The sequence below is a fragment of the Danio rerio genome, chromosome 9 (genome assembly GCF_049306965.1).
Source record: "Danio rerio strain Tuebingen ecotype United States chromosome 9, GRCz12tu, whole genome shotgun sequence".
Classification (NCBI taxonomy): Eukaryota; Metazoa; Chordata; class Actinopteri; order Cypriniformes; family Danionidae; genus Danio; species Danio rerio.
Window position 1 is genome coordinate 7,593,139 of NC_133184.1, and position 18,888 is coordinate 7,612,026.

An 18,888-nucleotide genomic window follows, 5' to 3' on the forward strand; every position below is an offset into this window, starting at 1 on the left:
TAGGAGAAAATACAGTGAATTTTATTGTTTTTGTTGCTGTGGAACAGTGTCTCAGATATGACCCAACCACACACACACGCACACATACATTCATTAAATCAGAAACTCTGAGCTCATCTGGCCACTTTCTGAACGCTCAGCATCACACCATTCCACTTTTCCTCCCTCTGGTTTTTCAGCTCACTTTCCTTTTGTCTCCATGCGTCATCCACACATGCGGTAATGGGTCACGGCAATACTGGGTGTGTGCTTAAAAAAGCCTGAGGCCATCAGTGAAAATGCAAGGCATTCTGTAAACTCGATCTGTTTCTCAAGCTTTACATGACGTCCTGCTGGTGCTGTGTGGACTCGCTGACGACCTGAAAAGAGCGGAAACAAGGGGAACAGTTAGAGGAAGAGTAATGGAATTGCATACAGATGATACACATGCACACATATTAACAGAACGCTTCAAAAAGTGAATAAGAAACAGCTTCCAAACGTGAGAACAGCCATTATGCAGCTGGAAATCAATGAGAGTGAAAGGACATTCTTTGAGATATGAAGATCTCCTTTTAGGCTGTGCAGAAACACTCTCTGTGATATTGAGCAGAGGAACAAACGGTGATACACATCCCTGCTGAAAAATCCAGCTTAAACCAGCCTAGGCTGGTTGGCTGGTTTTAGCTAGTCGACCAGGCTGTTTTTAGAGGGGTTTTGGCCACTTTCAGGCTGGTTTCCAGTCATTTCCAGCCTGGTCTTAGCTGGTCAGGCTGGGGGATGACCAGCTAAAACCAGCTTGACCAGCCAAGCCAAGCTGGGAGTCCAGCCAAAACCAGCTATATCCAGCTTAAACCAGGCTGGTCAAGCTGGTTTTAGCTGGATTTAGCTGGTCATTTTCCAGCCTGACCAGCTAAAACCAGGCTGGAAATGGCTGGAAACCAGCCTGGAAAACCCCTCTAAAACCAGCCTGGTCAACCAGCTAAAACCAGCCAACCAGCCTAGGCTGGTTTAAGTTGGATTTTTCAGCAGGGATGAGGTTTGGAGGAGTCTGTAGTGCAGTTAATAGGGAACAGGGTTTAGAAAAGTGTAGATAAAACAAATGAGCCGTGGCTGAACTTACACGCTGAGCACTGAGAGCGCTCATGCCCTCACTAGTTGTCCTAGTCTAGAGTAAAATAGATTATTTGGATGATGATTATATAAATGAGTGTAGGCAGTGTATGTGTTTATGTTTAAAACACCTTCATGAAGTCTGTAGAATTCATTAAAGGAACACAATTTTACAACTCCACAGATTTACGCCCCATTCACACGAGGCATCAGCGTCAACGCTTCCCATTCACTTTAAATAGGTGACATCAGGTGTTGCTGAACTGCATTGTGGATCCATCTGCGCCGCTTCAGAGGCATTGCTCGCTGCAGAAGTTGGGACTTTCTCAACTTTTCAAGTGACTACAGATGTGTCAGCCAATCAGATCGCTGCAAATACTCCAGCTTAGACAGTGGCCTATTGCTGACTAATTTCATTGGCTGACGCTGCTATCTTCAGATACGCCCTCTCTCAAGCGTTGACGCTGAAGCCCCGTGTGAAAAAGGCATTAATCTGTTGATTTTCATTCATTTTCGTTCATTTTCATTTCAATCCATTCTTCAATCAATATCAAGGTCTGACGCATTTTTAGCTTAGCTTAGCTTAGCATAGAACAGATGTATCTACAGAAAAGTCAAGCTTTAAATAGGAAAATTAGTGAAACTCTTTGGTCATTTTTGAGAATGCTAATGGAAATGGTTTAATATGATTCAATAATTCATGCTAAGCTAATTTACAAGAGCTCTCGCCAGACCTGGAGAATGGCTTAATGGATTCAAAAATGGTAAAACCTGGTTCAAACCTGTTTGAGTTTCTTTCTTCTGTTAAACACAAAACCATATTACACTATAGAAGCTACTGTTACCATATTTTTAAAAAATCCAGCATTAACATGTTATATTTATTAGTTTATTGAATTTTTGACCGCATTTACCCTTCATATTTTACTGCATTTGAAAAAAATACACTTTATTTGATGGCACTCCTACTTTGCTCAGTCTACAGGTGTTTTAGCCAGCCCTATTTATGCCTGATTTTCACCTGCAGGGAAAAGGAGATATATTTATATATCTATTACGAAATTATAGGGTATATTTTACATATTAGGCAACTAAAGCACAACAGCAGCCTGTTTACATTCATTAGATATTATGTAAATTAAGTTTTTAGTCAGTGAAAGTCAGGGAATTTAATAGTTCTTGCTTGAAGCCTGCGCATCTCTTTTTCCAGTCGTCATGTTGGAGAGGAACAGACTGCACAAAAAGGAGCGCGGAGCGGTTGACATCGACTACAGCTCTCATCTGATTGGCTGAGAGGTACGAGTTGCCTGCTTCTGCCAGGACAGTCTCAAAAATACACACACACGTATCCGGGGGGAGTCGTACGTGAAAGAGGATTTGCACATTCTCATTCAGGATAAACTCGCAAGTTTTAAACATTCAAAACTTTTTTGTACACTCTCATGCTGCGTTCACACCAGACGTGGAACGCGCGGATAAATTGAGCTATTGGCGCATAAATAGCCGCGTGAACATTTGAGTTTACTCGCTTCATTCACGCGTCAATCCTCGCTTAATTCGCGTGTCAAATCCGCTTCGCGTGATGGGCAGGGCTTCTGTCTGCCCGGTGACTCTAGCTTCATAGCTAAATGGCTAACATGGATTTTATGAAGTAAATTACAGTGTTTATGTGTTTTATGAAGGCTGAAAAACAGCATCGATACGTTTGGGGTCGTGTCTGAGTCCACTACATCCTTTCAGAGGTGCATCCAGCTCTGTGAGCTCATAAACTCCTCCAGAAAGTGAACCTGGATGACGGAGACTTTCAGCGGTGCTTCTGACTGAGCCAAGCCCTGTTTGATGAACCCCGGGACACCGACAACAGGCGATATGTCACAATCCCGCTCCACAAGAGCAAGCCCCTGATTGCTTAATGCAGCGCGAATGTCCGCTAAAGTTCAGATTTTCGAACTCGAGTGATTCACGCGAAACGCGTGTTAAGCGCATCAAACGTGCAAAGCGCTCAATTTGTGCCGCGCCATTTGCACATAACGCGCCATTTGCACCGCACAATACGCGTCATTCGCGCCCCGCCATTCGCATGTATCGCGCAGCAGGATGTCTGTTCACGCATTTAAATTGACTTAACATGTAAATCACTCACGCTTAACGCGCGTTCTGCGTCTGGTGTAAATGCCGCATTATACATTTGCAAATGGTGTTTTGCATTTGTGAAACGTATTTTATGAAAATGTATTTTTAGTTTGTGCACGTGAATTTTTTTCCGAATATAACTAAATATTTTACGCATGTGAATTTGGTTTTATGCACGTGAATTTGATTTTATGCACGTGAATTTGGCTACGCATGTGTACATCGTCTCTTTTGCGTGAATTACTTTAGAGTCTTATCTGACTTATCTGACTGATAGATTTCCTTCAAGTGAAACATGAGCACACATTGCTTTGCATCTTACTAACACAACCAAGCCTTAAAATTACATTCTGCACCACCTCTTTAAGTAAACTCAATCATTTTTACAGATTTAGGTAGATTAAACATAAAACAATTAAGACATAAAAAAACATTAAGAGATGAGTTGTTTCGACTTATTTTAAATAAGTAGTTTGAGCAAGCACAAAAATGTAGTATTGTTTAGAGTTCTAAACCTTTTGTCTAGACAGGTTTACTGCTTAACACAAAAGAAAACATTTCAGAAAACATTGGAAATATGTAGCTATTGATTTCTGTATACTGTTATTTTTTGTTTACCACTATGGATGTCAATACCTATTTCAAAATATCTTCTTTTGTGTTTGACGGAAAAAAAAAAGAAACTCAAGGTTTGGATCTCTTTGAGGATTTGCCGAACAATCCTTTAATGACAATAACAGCATCAAGATATGACTATCGCCCTGGCAGGTGTGTGTTTGTGTGTGTTACCTCGCCATCGCGGGTCTCGATGGTCTTGATCAGGACTGTTTTCTTGGAGTGGACTTCAGATGAGCGTTGTGGTTGCTGCTGCTGGTGGTGGTGCTGCTCTGGACTGCTCTCTGTGGAAACAATTCGCAGACATGCATCATTAAACTCAGCCTCCACATGGTAAGTACATAAACACTGCATTATTGATGCCATCTTTGTAGGAGCTGCTCAGAAACAAGAAAACAAAAACAGAGGAAGTGTTTGAATAAAAAAACAAAAGCTTTGCTCCTCCTAGTGGTGGAATAAGAGAAGAGCTTTGGGCAACTATCTGTAATATTAAAGGTATAATTCACCCAAACAATGAAAATGACCTCATTTATTTTCCCTCATGCTGCTTTAAACCTTTATGAGTTTCTTTCTTTTTGACACAAAATAAGATATTTTGAAAAATTCCTGTTTGCTGCCACTTACTGACTTCCATAGGAGGAAAAAAATACTATGGAAATCAATTGGTGCATTTTTCTAAAAATCTTTGTGTGTGTTCAACAGAAAAAATAAACCAAAATAGGTTTTAAAAAAGTGAATAGTAAATGTAAATGATGACAGAATATACATTGTTTGTGTGTGTGTGTGTGTGTGTGTGTGTGTGTGTGTGTGTGAACTATAAAGGATTTTAAAGGGGTAGTTCATCTAAAAACTCGTGTTGGCATCTTGTGAAACTGTGACATCTTGTAGGTTCTTTGTTTTTTACACAGTGTGTTGACAAAAAAATTGAGTTTATACTCCACAGCAGCAATGTGAGAATGAGCATAGGACTGTTTTCACCTAAAATGATTAATTATTTTTTTACTATTGATGTTTTTGTTATTTGCTATTGTTAGGTGCATTTTTACCATATCATTTTAGATTCTTTGTTATTAAATGCTTTACAGTTGTTTTGTTGATTTAAAATAAATACTACTACAACTACTTCTACTACTTCTACTACTACTACTACTACTACTACTACTACCACTATTACTACTACTACTACTACTACAACTACAACTACTATTTCTAGTACCACTACTACTATTACTAATACTACTACTACTTCTCCTTCTACTACTACAACTATTACTACTACTTCTACTACAACTACAAATACTACTACTACTACTACAATTACTACTACTACTACTACTACTACTATTACTACTACTACCTCTACTACAACTTCTACTATTACTACTACAACTACAACTACTACTACTACAACTACTATTACTAGTACCACTACTACTACTGCTATTACTACTACTACTATTACTATTACTACTTCTGTTACTACTAGTACCACTATTACTACTACTGCTACTTCGACTACTACTACTATTGCTACTACTTCTACTTCTGCTACTTCTACTACAACTACCACTGCTACTACTACTACTACTATTACTACAACTACTTCTACTACTTCTATTACTACTATTACTACCACAACTACTATTATTTCTACTACTACTTCTACTACCACCACCACCACCACTACTACTACTACTTCTACTACGACTATTATTACTATTACTACCACAACTACTACTATTTCTACTACTACTTCTACTACCACCACCACCACCACTACTACTACTACTACTACTACCACCACTACTACTACTACTTCTACTACTACTACTACGCCAACTACTACTATTTCTACTACTACTACTACTACTTCTACTACTACTACTTCTACCACTACTACCACTACCACTACCACCACCACTACCACTACTACTACTTCTACTACTACTACCACTGCTACTACTACTACTACTATTACTACAACTACGACTACTACTTCTATAACTACTATTACTACTACAACTACTATTATTTCTACTACTACTTCTACTACCACCACCACCACCACTACTACTACTACTACCACCACTACCACCACTACTACTACTACTACTACTATTACTACTATTACTACCACAACTACTACTATTTCTACTACTACTTCTACTACCACCACCACCACCACTACTACTACTACTACTACTACCACCACTACTACTACTACTTCTACTACTACTACTACGCCAACTACTACTATTTCTACTACTACTACTACTACTTCTACTACTACTACTTCTACCACTACTACCACTACCACTACCACCACCACTACCACTACTACTACTTCTACTACTACTACCACTACCAAAACCACTACTACTACTACTACTACTACTACTAATACCACTACTATTACTTCTACTACTACTACTGCTGCTGCTTCTACTAATAACTGCAGTTTGATGTGTTTCTCCAACTATTTTGTAATTTTTTAAAAACTAAATATTGCCTACGTCTTTGGAATTTGTGGTAAAATATTAATTGAAGGCTGTGCAGCTTTTATTAAAAATCAAGACAAAAGTTTTTGAAACAGAAGTAAAAAAAAAAAAGAAAAAAAAAAGAACCAAAAACAAAAAAAGTTCAGAACCACTTCCGCGTGAATGAATGGTAAGTAAATTTTCATTTTTGAGTGAACTATCCCTTTAAGGGGCATGAAAGTAAACTACAAAGAGCTTACCTCTGAAACTCAGGGATGAAAAGGACTGCACGGGCAGCGAGATCCTGAAATCAACAGAAATAACAATATGAAATGTGCAGTATTAAATCAGTTCATAAACATTACAAGAGCCCTTTCTCTCTTACCTGCTCTCCTCTCCTTCCAAAAGCTTCCTGTAGGTGGCGATCTCCACATCCAGAGCCATCTTCACATTCAGCAGATCCTGGTACTCGCGGAGGTGGCGGGCCATCTCGTCTTTCATTTTTGCGATCTCAGCCTCGAGACGGGCGATAGTGTCCTGATAACCACCGGCCTCACGTCCCAGCCGCTCCTCCATCTCACTCATTTGCCTCCTCAGAGACTCATTCTGCAAAAAAAGAGAGTAAGCACCAGCAAGTGTGAGTCAAACTGATTTACAATCGTTGTTGTTCATTACTCATTGCAAAGTGACATGATAAAAACTGTAGCTAGTCATGCAATGTATTACATTATTTAGAGAACATCCAAACGACTACTTTTAGATTACTGTTTGGATTACTTTCTTTTAATGATATAATAATACAAAGAGAAATATATTCCACTTGAAGGCACACTATGTCATTTTCAACAGCAGAGGGCGCATATTCATAACAAACAAAGATGTAGTTTTAATTAATGAGGGGAAAAGCACTCAATAAAAAAAGAGGAGTTTTTATTGTGCCACAGTCCACCATTTCTGGCTCTTCCAGTCCCGTTCTTCCTGTTTATCATTCTAAATACATTTTAAGTTTGTGTTATAGTGCTCAAATCACATTATTTCTTTGAATTTGAACATTCTTTAAAACATTTGGAATAAGTCAGCAAAAATATATAACACTGTTCTAGTGGTTTTTGGATATTTTAATAAAATAAATCTTACATATTGTGCCTGTGTAAAAGGTTAGGCCGACAAGAAAAGTATCTGAAGTATATCTAAATATCTGAATATTTTAAAATCTAATGGCGAGCACTGAATGTTTGGACTCCAGACTTTATGCAGTCAGTTTAGAATTATTAAGCTATTGTTATTATTATTGTTATTTATTATTATTATTATTATTATTATTATTATTATTATTATTATTATTATTGTTATTATTATTGTTATTATTATTATTATTATTATTATTATTATTATTAATAATAATATTAATATTACTATTATTATTATTATTATTATTATTATTATTATTATTATTATTATTATTATTATTATTATTACTAATTATTATTATTAATTATTATTCAGTTTAAATTAATTTGGCTATTTACTGAATAAAATTTGCTCTCCTGAGGGAACATAGTAAGGACTTCATAATTAGTAATACAGTTGGTGCAGGTGTTTTGGAGGCTCAGCCAATATTTGTTTTGGCTGGTAAATTGGGTTTGGAGGCCATGGACAGTATCTTGAAACACTTACGGTGCCCTTGAGAGAGTCAATCTCGCAGGTGTAGGACTGGAGCTGGTGACGGAACTGCATGGTCTCCTGCTTGGCTTCTCTGAGAGCCTCGTTATTCTTGTTCACTGCCTGGTTCAAATCTGAAACCTGTGGGCGAAGCAAAGCACATTATCTTGCTGTCATTCATCTGAATAAAGGCTCTTTCACACAAAGTATTATAACTATAATTATATTGGTAAATAAATAGTTCTAAACATGGTTCAAAATGTAGAAGAATAGCAAAGTCCACACTGACAGTGTAATGATAATGAACAAGAGGAACAATATCAATGGAATCACTATAAGGGGTGCGTTTACCAAAACCATTGTTAGCCAACTAAGGGTGCAAGTTCCATCGTTACAAACCTAGTTCGTTAATTTACCGTTTTACAAATCCATCGTTCCAACAAATATTCGTAAACTGCGTCGCAAACTTGAGCTGTAGTTAGAAACAGTTCCTGGCTGTGTTCTATTCCCACTTATCCCCCCTATGCCCTATTCATTTAGAACCTTCTAACATTCAAAGTTGGAATTATTAAAAATAAAAAAGCATTAATGCCATCTCTCTTAGATGTAATTTGCTTTCAAACTATTTTTACACTTCAGTTTTAGCGATCTTCATGTTTACAATTGTGCTCCCTTGACATGGCACTTTGAACATATTGATGTCATTTTGAACACAGCCTCAAAGAGAAAGCTATAGGTGACCTATTATTTAAAGCAGAATTTATGTTATGTCTCTAAAGCTTGTGAAAACAAAAAGCATACATTAATTATTTTAACTTATAGTGGGTTATTTATTAAGTATCTGTACTGTATATGACATGGGCCTGCTGGTTAGAACTTTCTGCAGTGGTTTACATGTGTCAAATTGTAAAAGTACACTTTTCTAAAAAAATAAACACACATAAATAAACAATACACTACTTAATAATAATAATAGTAATAATAGTAATAATAATAATAAAATTCTGCATAGTTTATATTATTATTATAGTATCATTTTTTCATTTCTAATAAATAATAAATATGACATTTCATTTTATAATAAATCGCCTCATTATTTATTTATTTATTTATTTATTTATTTATTTATATGATTTATATGATTTATATGATGTTAGAATACGTGTTATCTTTTTTAAGTGATATGTTTTAGAATAGAATATGTAATGTTCAACTTCTTAATAATACTAGTACAGGAAACACAGACCCTACGAACCGTTTACATATATTTCAGTTAATATGCAATGCGAGTGCATGATTTTACCAAATCTGATAATGGATTTTATTTTAAATATATATGCGAGTAAAATAATAAAATTTGCACAAAGAAATTATGGTTTTTTCTCTAAAGAAGTAGTTACTTTGCCCTGTTTAGAGCGTCATTATATGTGTTTTACGTTATAACTAATGTGGTTCAAGCAATGGATCTGCGACAGAGAAACAACTATCTCATCACTCATCACTACATAGTTCTTTTCCCAAACGATGCATCGTATTATGATAGTTCAGCCGTGAGTTACGTCATTGTTTGGGAAACGCACCCCTGAATGATTGTCTTCCAGCTGGGTTTGAATAATAATAATACTGTCAGCCATTCAGAAACTGATTCTGCTTTAAAGAGCTCAAGCATTTAAAGTCTATGTGAAATCATATGTACAAATGTTTATTTTGCTAGCGCACATTGCGGTTCTTTATGTGAACAATTAATGTTTGTCACAAAAAATGTTTGTTTTTGTAATGAAATGAAAGTCTGACCATATGCTTTTATGGTGGTCCTTTTCTGATGTCAGTTTGACAGCTTCAGCCACTTTTACTGTTAAGGGGACCGCGAACCGATGCACCGTTTAGCGCTTTGACGCTGTGTGCACAAGACAGTTGGAAGTATTTCACACCAGACGAGCACATTTGAACTTTATTTAATAGGATAGTATTCATGGCAAAAATATGAAAAGTGACCTAAGTCATGGCTGGGCACCATGGACAGCCGCTGACTTGTGGCGCTGGTGTGCATACACTGATAGGAATCTATCTTTATAATATCAAATGCATGGTGCTGCGTAGTTCGGTCTGGCACCAAGCAGCGCATTCGATGTGTGACCCCCTTTACTTTACTACGAGGGAATGCACAATAAGAAAGCCTCACCCCGTACTCATTATTCTGTTTCAGTTGTAAGTACATCAACATACTGAAATAAAAGTCTCAGCAACTTCCGGTTCATGAAGAATTTAAAGGGGTAGATGGTAAAATTGAATGCTATTGTGCATTGATGTGGATGCTAATGTAACTATCATGTTTCTAACTGGCCGTACAGCCTTTGAAATGTGTGATCTAGCTGAATCTATCTCTGATACAGACCTTAGACTTATACCAGTCCTCGGCCTCGCTGATATTCTTGGCAGCGATAGCCTCGTACTGCAGGCGAATGTCTCTGAGGGCCGCAGTCAGGTCTGGTTTGGACATGTCCATTTGGATTTGCACCTGACTCTCCTGCATTTGGTTCTGCAGCTCACGGATCTCCTAAAGGAAAAAGGCAAACACAGATACATAGCTTCAAAAGGCACTAATTAGCGTTTTGTTTGGCGAGTGTGTGTTTTGACCTTATTTATTTAGACATGCACAGTTTATTGAGGCATTATAATGTTTGATGTTTGTATACACACACGCTAGACTGACATACAGCAATTCTATTGACACACTATGCATGTTCACATCATCATATTTTATGCTCCATAGTGAAAGGTTGTCCCTGTCAGTCAATTCAATATCCTCCTGAGACCCAAAGAAATGTTTTTCTTTTTAAAAAAAAAAAAAAATCTTGTTAAAAAAATCTACAATTTTGAGTTTTTACAATTTGTTTTTATTTTTAATTTTACAGCATGTCCACAGTAGTGGACCACAGAACCATTTTAGTTCCAAATTAGAGCCAAACGTACACGAAAAAACAAAACAAAAAAATTTACAGGATATGGCTGTGAAGGTATATTAATCCAATATTAATGTAACAAAAACAAAACAAAAGCCGTTTTTTCCTTTTGTATTGAAATTCCTGAAACAGTTTAGTCTGAAAGAGAGCCGAACTCAAAAAAGAAGAAGTGATGTTAATCCAAAACAAATTCAACACGAAAGCGATTGATTGTCATTTTCTAATTGTCTCTAATTCCCTAATTGTCAGACTCTAAATCAGAGTCTCCCCCATCTTATAAAGAATCCTCTCTGCTTCAGTTCCTACAACATGCGGTCATTAATTAATTACATTACGATGGTCCTGGTGTCCACTATAGTTGACGTTTAAAAAAGGATGATATTTTGAAACACAAACAACTTAACAGCTTTGAAAGCTAAATGTACTGTTCCTGACACTTTAATAAACAAATATATACAATTGAATTCAAAATTATTAGCCCCCCTAAATTATTAGCCCCCCCTCTTTAACTTTTTCCCCCAATTTCTGTGTAATGCGTAATTTCAACACATTTCTAAACATAATAGTTTTAATAACTCATCTTTAATTACTGATTTATTTAATCTTTGCCATGATGACAGTAAATAATATTTGACTAGATGTTTTTCAAGACAGTTCTATACAGCTTAAAGTGACATTTAAATGTTTAAATATGTTAATTAGGTTAACTAGGCAGGTTATGGGGAATTAGTCAAGTTATTTTATAACAGTGGTTTGTTCTGTAGATTATTGAGAAAAAACATTGCTTAAACGGGCTAATAATTTTGTCCCTAAAATGGTGTTTAAAAAATTAAAAACTGCTTTTATTCTAGCCGAAATAAAACAAATAAGACTTTCTCCAGAAGAAAAAATATTATCAGACATACTGTGAAAATTTTCTTGCTCTGTTAAACATCATTTGGGAAATATTTAAAAAAGAGAAGAAATCAAATGGGGGTCTAATAATTCTGACTTCAACTGTATGTAATAATAATAGCAAAAAAAAAAAAAAAAACATTTAAAAAGCTAAATTTTACATAATAGGGTACTTGCCGAAGCATGCTAATGGAAATTTTAATTTGCCAGTAACCTGGGTTAATCGTTTCCGCTGAATTATATGCCAATGCAAAATCGGCACGTTTAAGGTCTTGTTTTCTTTCAAAATCAGCAATCTCCACTGGCTGAGTGATATCCGATATAAAGTGGGTCTCAGATTGTACAAGAAGCACTGCATTAAATTACATTTCCCCCCACCATGTCTTTATAATATGAGCATTTATTTTACCCCAGTATATTCAATGGAGCTTCTGCGCTAGCCTGCCGATTCTGACGGGCGCATGCAAGCAAATGGCTTTTTGTCTCGTTTTAGGCTTGAGCAACTAAATGAATGCCAAAGTTTATTTAACTGATTGTATTTGAATTACATTACAACATCAATGCTGTAAAAGAAACCATATAAGATGGAAAAAACTCACAATAACAGGTAACGGGAAGTTTGTCAGCATGGGAAACACACTAGCTTGGCAAATACCCTATTCTCTCCTTCCCATAAAATGTGCTTGTTTGTATGTCGGCCATTTTGGATGCCGTGTAAGAAGTGGTTCCTAGCATGCCAGCCAATCAAATGACATATCACTAGAAAGCAAAGATGTCCTCTGAACAGTACAACAGGATTTGACAGAGTAGCTCAAAAAAATTCTAAGAAAATTCATGAAAACACAATGTCCACTACAGAGGACAAAAGTCAATGGGCGAGGTCTCAGGAGAAAAGATGAGAAGGCAGTGCAAGAGGAAGGAAAGTCATTTTGATTTCAGATTTATTATAAATGCTGCAATATTCTATAAATAAATTATATAAATATTATTATGCGATGGTCATTGTGACTTCTTTACTGTCACTGACGGTTCAACAACAAAAAACGGTCCCACTTTATATTAAGTGGCCTTAACTAATATGTACTTACACAGGAATTAATAGTTTGTTACAATGCACTTATTGTGTAAATATATGTATTTACTGTGTACGTATGCTTAAATAAATGTATGTAATTACATCTGTAATAAATTTTTGTAATTACATTTGTAAATAAACTTTTGACCATCCCTTACACCTTAACCCACCCTTAAACCTACCCACACCACCAAACCTGTCTATAACCCAACCTCTATCCCAACTCAAAAGCACCACAAGTGTTCTCAAATACATTATAAACACACTAAGTACAATGTATTTATTTTTTGATGTAAGTACATAGTAGTTAAGGACACTTAATATAAAGTGGGACCCAAAAAACTTTTATAGTCTTTAAACTTCCAAATCCTTAATTTACACTAAAAGAGGTCTGTGATGCCAGAGAAGAATCATGAGAACCTGAGAACTGTTTAGGGAACAGCTCTTAAAAGAACCCTTAGTTTGAAAAACATTTAGATCCTTCTTACACCTCATAGAACATTTGGAGCAGTGAAAGCTTGTATGAACATAAACAGTTCTTCATTGAACCACAGATGCCATTAACACCCTTTATTTTCTTGATTGCAGTTGCATTTTTCTCCCTCTCATCTCTGATGGCTAATTGTAGGACTGTGGGGCCTTGTAAGGCCTTTTTCTTTTCCCACTGCTCTGCTCACAGCTGTGTCTCAGAGAATCTGTCTCTGTTTAATTATAGGGATGCATCTGTTGCGCAGCTTTACACTGCCCCCTCACTGTCAGACACACATGCGACCATTTCAGCCTTACATGTCAAATAAAAAACAGAGAACATTTAAAGAACTTGACTTCAGAGGCTCGTGAGTAAAGGTCATTGTATGTGTTGTATGCTGGGTATGAGAGTGGGGGAGGTCAGAGACACAGAGATGAACGGTTATTCACGTATACAGTCTTGGAAAATGATAAGGGGTGTAAATTGGATGAACACAAACCTCCTCATGAATCTTCCTGAGGAATGCAATCTCTTCGTGAAGACCCTCGATACGTCTTTCCAGGTCCAGCCTGGCCAGAGTGGCAGCATCGACATCCTACAGAAAACAATACAATCATTGTGCAGGTATTCAGACATTTCTATTATTTACATTTCATTCATTTGTATGCATGTATACAGGGCCTAAATTTTAACACTCCCCAAAAAATAAATATGTTTTTGTTTATTCTAACAGAGAGCATGGTTTTGTCAATGGAATCTCCTGAAAATGTGTAACTTTTAAACAAAAGGCTAATTCAATGAATCTTAGTCACACATTTTAGTACTATTTGCTCGTCCACCAATGACTGTTGGGCGAAGGGGTGGGGTTTATTACAATGGCAGTGTATGGAACACTTATTAAGGGTATTTAAATGGATTGGGGATGTGGCTTAAAATCTTCATTATCATATTGAAAAGCTGATTGGTTGTCTGAGTCAAATGAGCCAACCCCCAAGTCTGTATGACACTGCTATGCAAAGATATGCATCTAGGCCTGTCTTAATGAAAGGCTATGGGATCAGTTTGAGGGCGTGGCTTGTGAACTTCATTTTAATACTATTTGCTCATCCGACAATGACTGTTGGGCAAAGGGGTGGGGTTTATTATAATGGCAGTGTATGGAACACTTATTAAGCGTATTTAAATGGATTGGGGGCGTGGCTTGTAAACTTCATTATCATATTGAGATGCTGATTGGTTGCCTGAGTCAAATGATTCATGTCTCTATGAATCTCCTATGTAGAGCCAAATGTTATAAATATGTTTTTACTACAAATTAGAAACTGACAATACATAGTTATGTTTTCTTCTGAGATCAAGCTGGATTTTATTTACTCACTCACTCACTCACTCACTCACTCACTCACTCACTCACTCACTCACTCACTCACTCACTCACTCACTATCTTTTGGCTTAGTCACTGATTTATCAGGGGTGGCCAGAGTGGAATGAACCACCAATTACTCTGGCATATGTTTTATGTGGCAGATGCCCTTCTAGCCCCACTGGGTTTTACTCTTTTGAGTAATTATGTCATTTAATGCAGCGTAACCAAGCATTTAGATTTTTTTCACATGAGCAGCTCACGTTACCACGTTCAGTTTCTCAGAGCTTGGATCCTAAGTGCTGTGAATTTTAGTGAATTTGAAAATGCAACGTGTCAAGTTTCTTCCTAAGTTTGTAATAGGAATAATTTACCTATCTGTGGTCAAGCATAATAAAAAGTCTTTTAATTCACATCTGAACTGAAAAAAAAATACATCCTTTAACATCTTACTTCTATTAAATCTTACTTTTATGTTTTACGTGAAATAACAAAATTATGACAATAATAATAATAATAATAGAGCCTTAGCTGGGTCAGTTGGCATTTCTGTGTGGAGTTTGCATGTTCTGCATGAGTTCGTGTGGGTTTCCTTCGGGTGCTCCGGTTTCCCCCACAGTCCAAACACATGTGATACAGGTGAATTGGGTAGGCTTGTCCATAGTGTATGAGTGTTATTGAGTGTGTATAGATGTTTCCCAGAGAAGGGTTGCAGCTGGAAGGGTATCTGCTGTGTAAAACATGTGCTGGATAATATGGCCGTTCATTCCACTGTAGCAACCCCGGATTAATAAAAAAGGGGACTAAGCCGAAAAGAAAATGAATGAATGAATGAATAATAATAAAATCATCATTATCATCGATAAAAGTATAATAATTATCTTCATCATCATGTGGAAAAAATGTTTTTAGCCCTGTGCATTTCTTTTTTTCATATTTCTTTTCATTTTTATTTTTTTAACACTGTTTTTATTAATTTTAGTAGCTTTTAACATGTACAACAGAAATCAGATTCAAACATACAAACTAATAATGCATGATAATAACCTTCATGATAATAAATGAAAAGTAAAACAATATAAAAAATAATAAATAAATGAAAATATGAATAGTAATAATACAAATTATATAAACATATTAGTAAATGCATGTACTTTCACACACAATATAAAGGTACATCCAATCACAACAACGGTATATCAATAGCAGGTAATACAAGTTATAGAGAGAAAAGATTTGTATCAGCTTCCTTCAGGACACCTAAAAGGGCTTCCAAATTTTGAAAAACTTCAAACTTCAGGTTTTTTCTTGACTATATAAGTTAATTTTTCTAAAGCTAAACAATAAGACAATTCCCGCAACCATTGTCCAAAATGCGGGCTTTCTCTATTTCTGTACTGCTATTATAAGTTTTGCCTGTAATAAGTTAACAGTTTCTTATCTGAACTAGTAAAAGTGCTTGTAAAAGGAAATATATTTAGAATACACAGTTTTGGGCATTTGGTTATATCCTGTTTTATTGCTATAGATAAAAAGTTAAGAATTTTCTCCCAAAATTGTTTAATCAAAGGACACTTCCATAAACAATGATATAAAGTTCCTGTCTCTTCATTGCATTTTACGCATTGATCAGGAATGTTTGGATTAATTTTGTGAAGTAATTCTGGAGTTAAGCCCTGTGCACTTCTATCATGCTAACCATAATTTAAACAAATATAGAACGCTTACATTTTGGCCATATTATATCTGTCATTCAATTTTCTTCCTAACTTTCTTCAAGGAAATTTTTTCTTAAACAAAATTCGACTGAAAAGTAAAGATGACATAAAGTACATACAGCTCTGAAAGCAGAAAGGTTGTTTTCAGCTTCCTCTTTCTGGTGGATCTCCTCTTGAAGTCTGTGGAAGTAAGAGACATTAAAGCCTTCATAGAATAATACGTAATCATATTACTTTAAGAAAACATACAGTATACCATTAAATGCCTACATACAGTAGGTTTTTAAAACCTATTTGAGTTGTTTTCTTCTGCTGAACACAAAGACTGTTGAATACACAAGACGTGTCACTTGTGTAGTTTAAAATTGGGAAAAGTGTAACGGTCAACATGGCGAATGAAGCCCCGCCTTCTAGTACACGAGCCAATCCGCAATCGCTATAGACTGAAGAAACTACGAGAGAGGGGCTCGGACCAGACGAGAGTTTCTGCAGATTTTGTGTGACTCTAACATTTAGAAATGAAATTAAAGACACAGTTGTTGTTTAACCTTATTGTTGATTGCTAAATGAAATGTAATCATGAACTTGGCAAGCAATTGTGGAGAATTTGATGTTTCCACATTCAGACAGAATGCCTGAGCATACTGCCTAGAGGTGTTTTAAAGATGCGGCCGCCAAGTGAAATGACCCAACTTTACACAAAATAAGATATTTTTTTAAAATGCTGGTACCGTTGCTGTGATGACTTCCACAGTAATTTTTCTTCAACTTAAGAAAAGAATTCATGTCTACAGCCACAAATGATGAGGTAAATGTTGTGTGAAGCCCCTCTTTAAAGATTTTTGTTATCTACGACATGACTTCATGGCCAGAAATAGAGCCTCTTCTAATGACCGAAGTGTCTTTGAGATGCTCTGACAGCAGCTTTCAAGTTATTATTTCGTTATGCACAGAACATTATGTTCATGTATAGACTGGAATCCCACGTAGCTCTAGTTTAATGTACACGTCTATGGGTCAGCTATGCTGTTAATGTGCCACTTATCCAGTTTCAGGAATGTAATTGTTGGCAGTCAGTAGGCATCTGATATTTTCATCAGAGAGATGAAAGGTATCGTCACATAAATAATACCATGCCAAACTGACTGTGTTGGCGCTGTGGACTCAAGTAAGTAATGGAAAGCTTTAATACACTCTAAAAATTATTTCGCTTTTTCTTCAGCCTACATATTTAAAATGAGCTGAAACACAGACATCCCAAGTTGGATAAATTAATTTCCAGGGGATACAGAGTTGATTTGTGTGATGTAGCGGGAGAGTGGGTGCCTGAAGACATATCTGACATATCTGCGGGGCGACATATCTGAGTAGGGGGACGTGTGCCCGTGACGTACCTGAAGAGCTAAGAGGGATACAGTGGAGTGAGGGGTGTGCAACGTATATAAGGACCGGGCGAGAGACACGGGAGATTTCCGGGAGATGATCGTTCATTTGCGGGCATCCGGGAGTCTCTATGCTTTTGCGTGATACTCCCGCAACTTCCAGGAGACTTAGGATGTCTGGAAACAACACAATTCTTGAGTTTTTTCTAATTGTTTTATGTTCAATCAATTTAAAAATCCACAAAGTAGAAAGTAAACTCTTTCTCTTAAGTAAACTCGATTGATTTTTTGTCAGGATGACATGAAGGGATTATATTTTTTACTATATTTTTTAGTGTACTCTGAAAAGTACATCTAAGCAGTTCTTCAAAAGTGTCTGACCTTCTTCCGTTGAACACAAAAAAAGATACTTTGAAGAATGTTGGAAACTTTCAGCATTATTCAGTATATACTGTCTTTTGCACTGTAAAAATGCTGGGTTTCTACACAATTCCATTTCTGTTGTCCCAAAACAAATCGTTTAAGTTAAAATTTAAGCGTATTGTAACATCAAACAATTAAGTTGCCGCAAAAAACGCAAGAATTTTGCTGATTCAGCTCATTTTACATAAGTAGTTTGAACAAGCAGGCGATGGAGTGGCGCAGTAGGTAGTGCTGTCGCCTCACAGCAAGAAGGTCGCTGGTTCGAACCTCGGCTCAGTTGGCGTTTCTGTGTGGAGTTTGCATGTTCTCCCTGCGTTCGCGTGGATTTCCTTCGGGTGCTCCGGTTTCCCCCAAAGTCCAAAGACATGCGGTACAGGTGAATAGGGTGGGCTAAATTGTCTGTAGTGTATAAGTGTGAGTGTGGATGTTTCCCAGAGATGGGTTGCAGCTGAAAGGGCATCCGCTGCGTAAAAATGTGCTGGATAAGTTGGCGGTTCATTCTGCTGTGGCGACCCCGGATTAATAAAATTTATACTTGTAAAGTTTAATAGGGCCAATTTAAGTGTGAGTAAATGTGAGTACTTACATTATTTTGGATGAACTATCCATTTAAGGCTCTGA

At 36.5% G+C, this 18,888-nt stretch overlaps 1 protein-coding gene and 1 long non-coding RNA gene across 3 annotated transcripts in view; one reads left to right on the forward strand and one right to left on the reverse strand.

Annotated features, from left to right (window-relative positions):
* The window catches only part of desma (desmin a), a 23,463-nt gene continuing 4,575 nt past the window's right edge, over positions 1–18,888 (reverse strand). The window contains exons 2-10 of one of the 2 annotated variants that reach the window (NM_001328376.1): positions 16,582–16,642; positions 13,880–13,975; positions 10,375–10,536; positions 7,995–8,120; positions 6,703–6,923; positions 6,578–6,621; positions 4,015–4,124; positions 1,103–1,147; positions 1–359 (exon numbers count right to left, since the gene is read on the reverse strand). In NM_001328376.1, the coding sequence (NP_001315305.1) occupies positions 318–359; positions 1,103–1,147; positions 4,015–4,124; positions 6,578–6,621; positions 6,703–6,923; positions 7,995–8,120; positions 10,375–10,536; positions 13,880–13,975; positions 16,582–16,642 (907 nt within the window). In that variant the 3' untranslated portion in view covers positions 1–317. The remainder of the gene's footprint in view (positions 360–1,102; positions 1,148–4,014; positions 4,125–6,577; positions 6,622–6,702; positions 6,924–7,994; positions 8,121–10,374; positions 10,537–13,879; positions 13,976–16,581; positions 16,643–18,888) is intronic. The other variant, NM_130963.2, reaches the window with a different exon arrangement.
* The window catches only part of LOC141376068 (uncharacterized), an 18,615-nt gene continuing 13,460 nt past the window's right edge, over positions 13,734–18,888 (forward strand). The window contains exon 1 of the long non-coding RNA XR_012385157.1: positions 13,734–14,004. This is a non-coding gene — a long non-coding RNA (uncharacterized lncRNA). The remainder of the gene's footprint in view (positions 14,005–18,888) is intronic.